The following is a 4,006-nucleotide window of genomic DNA, read 5'->3' on the forward strand; positions in this document are numbered from 1 at the left end:
TGAGCAGACAGTTTTACATGCTATGCTTTCCTGCTGTATATCAGTTCTTCGCCTTGGCAAACAGCAGAGATGGGCATGACACTGACAGTTCCTGCAAGATTCCCCTTCAAGCAACATAACAAGCCGACCTGAGGCAGATTTTCAGCAGCTTGTCATGTTTCAACTGTACAATACCTGCTTGCTTAAGGTGTTGTAGTAGATTACTATTCTGTGTTATAAATGGAGACTATGGCAACAGTGATTGCTGTAAAAAATAGACAATGTTGTCATAGAGTGAGGCACAGAAAAAATAGAAAAGAAAATATCTGACACAAAAGCACTTGCCTGCAACTGCAATTTAATAGAGCTGTGTACATGTTCAGTGGCCCTAAATAAAAGATCGGTAGGATTGTTTTGAAAGGATTATTTGTCATCAAGATTATCACTGATAAATTATGTTAATTAGGCTTAAGAGTATCACCGACCACAGGAATTCATCCCATTATTTTTCCCACAATTTACACTTACCAAAACGTTCTTTAAATTGATTTTTCCAGAACATAAATGTGAAACCACAGGTGGCGACTCTGTTCATTCTGTTGATGAAAATGTAGTAAGTGACTGATTGATTGTGGTTTTCTTCGACCTCTCTGATGGAGCTAGACTTTGGCAGACCACTTGGTGGGTGTATCTCTATTCCAAGATAGATCCACTGGTATGATGGTTGCTATAGCTACACATGAAGGTCATTATGGGAGAGATCTTGAGGTGTTTGTTTTGCTCCAGTCTGGCACTCTGCACTGCCAAGTACGGAGGAGGAGGAGGAAACATGTCATTCTCTGAGTTTCCGTTATTTATCACACTGGCACAGCTCATTGCTGTGTTTCGCCGAGTATAAAAGCATACGCTTGATTAACCAACATTATAGACAAATAACGAAGCCTCAAACTTAAAGAGACCTCCAAAATGAGCCTGTAGTTAACAAAGTGTCCCATTATCCATTACCTGGTATTTATCCTCCATTAGGACTGCAACTGAATTATGTCAGCTTCAAATCATCTGGTTCATATATCATTGTTGGAACAAGTGCACAGTTGAAAAGAAAAATATATATGTATATGCAATAAATTACCTTTTGGATAAGGCAATAATGCAGCAACTAATGCAACTGATTTTTCCAACCAGTCTAAACGGTCCTCACTTGTATCATCCTTAAACAATTTTGTATATTGCACACTAAAGTTCTGTGTCTGCATGTGTGTGTGTGTGTCTATTTACCTATCAGTGTGTTTGAGTCTGTATATATACATATGTGCGTGCATGTGCCCAATATGTTTGGGAAGGACTAACTTTTTCCAATCACAAACACTTGCACCAAGGAGACTTGATAGGATAATATTGACATGTTATCCAATATGTCTTTGCCCATGTTAACCTTTAATTAATGTGATTAATATGCGTCATCAGATAAAGCGGGTATTGTGTCATGTGTGTCTTCCTACATGATTACTCATGTCATAATCCCTAAGGTGGATCAAGTTCTAATCCAAGGTTAACTTGAATTGAGATTCCACTTTCACCGCGAATGAGACTACAGAAGAAAACCAAAGTCGTATCGGTGCTACCAGATCTTGCATATACATATACAATAGTAATAATTACACAGTATTCTAGTAGCTCTAGAGCAGCAACTCACTCGAGACATGAATGCAGGTCATTCACATTTATTGATTTGATTACATATACTACAGTCACTTGTACTTTTCCACCCCAACTGTAAGTAAAACATAAGCATGGATTGATTTGCAAAGTGCGATTTATTTTACATTGCCTTGATTACATGCTTCTACATTCAAAAATAAGCCAGTAACATATAAGATCCAACTGTAAAAGATTAACATTTTTTTCCTTTCAATTCAGAAAAAAAATTATTATTGTTACGTTGGATATTCTGTACATACAGAAACAACTTTGTAATGGGCTGACCTTTCCTGCAACTGTCTTTAGGTTGAACCAACTGGTTTGTAAAAATACAAAAATGAAGTTATTTCTGTAGACATTAGCCTTCAGTCGTTTCCCGGGGGGAGTAGAAGTCTTCTTCTTGGATAGTGGATCACGCAGCCTCTTGCTGAGGGCCCATTTATGCCGGAGACACAGAGCTGGAAGATGCAGAGGAGGCCTCGGTCTTGGTAGAAGATGCTCCCTCCTCCTCCTCGAAGGGATTCTTCCCGCAGAACAGGGTGGTGAGCATGCACTGACGGAACTGCTTGTTCATGCAGATGTAGATCACTGGGTTGTAGATGGAAGAGCTCTTGGCAAAGAAGGCCGGAATGGTCATGAAGAGTGGTCCGAACTCACTGCCCTGGTGTGTGAAGATGTACCAGGCCACGCTAGCATAGGGCAACCAACATACCAGGAAGCCGATGACCATGAGAATAACCATGCGGGTCACTTCCCTCTCAGCCCTCTGGGTGGTCTCAGACTCCTGCTGGGCGGCAGCAGCCTCTTTGACGGCGCAGAGCAGACGGCCATAGCAGAAGAAGATCACAACCAGTGGAATTAAAAAGTGGCCCACGAACATATATATGACATAGGATTCATTGTTGAAACCCTCTGCACGTGTGTAGTAGTCGATTCCACATGAGCACTGCATGCCTTCAGGAATGTAACGGGACCAGCCAACCAGAGGGGGAACGGTGCAAGCCAAACCCATAACCCAGGTCAGGGTTACACCCATGATGGCGTGGTTCTCTCCGAAGCGGAAGTTGCTCATGGGCTTGCAGACGACCACCCACCTTTCAACAGCCAGAACAACAAGAGACCAGAGACCGATCATACCACCCAAGGTAGCAGAGAATCCTTCGAGGTTGCAGCCAAGACGACCTAGGACAAAGTAGCCATGCATAGAGGTGTAAATCGTGGTCGTGAATCCTCCAATCACCATGAACAAGTCGGCCACCGCCAGGTTCAGCAGGATGTAGTTTAGAGGGGTCCTCAGCTTCTTGTGTTCGATGGTGACATACAGGGTCAGGAAGTTGACGGGGAAGCCAAAAATGATGAGGAAGAACATGTAGGCACCCAGGACAGCATAAGCCGCTGGGTAGACAAGGTAGTACTGAGGATATTCATAGGGACTCCGGACAATCCCAGTCGCATTAGACATAGGGATGTAAAAATAAGGTCCCTCTGTGCCGTTCATGGTTGCGGTTTGTGGTTGCGATCAGCCCTCTTCGATGGTATTTCTTCTAGCTGTACAGAAGAGTGATGGAGATGGACTTTGCTACAAATGGACCCTGGTGGCCCGACTCTGGCTTTTAAAGGAGCACCTTGGATTATCACTTTCCAAATCCGTCAGCACAAAGTGATTTAGGCCACAGTTAATATGTAATCCAGCCATCACTGCAAGCATAACTGACCACTCATCAAGATATTAAGGTTACACCTGCTCATACCTATCATGGAGCTATCTGATAACTGCTTACCCTAAAGCATTACAGCCAGGTAAACCTTGTTGACTGTGCCCCATCTGGAAGAAGTAATTTCTTTTCATGAGTACTGGATTTGAAAAACAATTCCAAGATACTTTTGAATGTGGGAATTTTAGACATTTGTGTTTGTAATAAAATACTCAAAGTAGCATTTTATTAACTTGTAAGCTTAAGTTAGTCAGTGGTTAGTGTCATGGCCTCAGAAAGATTTCCCAACCCAGCCCTTACTGTATGAAGTTTGCATGTTTTCCTTGTGTCTGTGCGGTTTACCTCACACGTTCCAGGCATACAGGTCAGGTATACTGGAGGCTAATTGTTCGTATGTGTGAATATGACACTGACTCTGTCTATCTGTGTTGGCTTTGTGATGGACTGGTGCCTGTAAAGGCTGTTTCCCTGCCTTTTACAAACTCCCAGTATACGTAGTTTCCTGACCCTGAACGGGAATAAGAAGTTAAGGAATACGAATGAACATAACCTCATTTTATAACTTCTAAACTCTAAACACTGAATACCAAGCTTTAACCCACACAGCAGCT

At 42.4% G+C, this 4,006-nt stretch overlaps 1 protein-coding gene across 1 annotated transcript; it reads right to left on the reverse strand.

Annotated features, from left to right (window-relative positions):
- Nucleotides 1–1,687: 1,687 nt before the first annotated feature.
- LOC115361929 (rhodopsin) lies at nucleotides 1,688–3,254 on the reverse strand. The gene has a single exon (XM_030055647.1). The coding sequence runs from the start codon at nucleotides 3,176–3,178 to the stop codon at nucleotides 2,120–2,122; it is 1,059 nt and encodes a 352-aa protein (XP_029911507.1). The 5' UTR covers nucleotides 3,179–3,254; the 3' UTR covers nucleotides 1,688–2,119.
- Nucleotides 3,255–4,006: the final 752 nt, after the last annotated feature.

The sequence above is a fragment of the Myripristis murdjan genome, chromosome 7, assembly GCF_902150065.1.
Source record: "Myripristis murdjan chromosome 7, fMyrMur1.1, whole genome shotgun sequence".
Classification (NCBI taxonomy): Eukaryota; Metazoa; Chordata; class Actinopteri; order Holocentriformes; family Holocentridae; genus Myripristis; species Myripristis murdjan.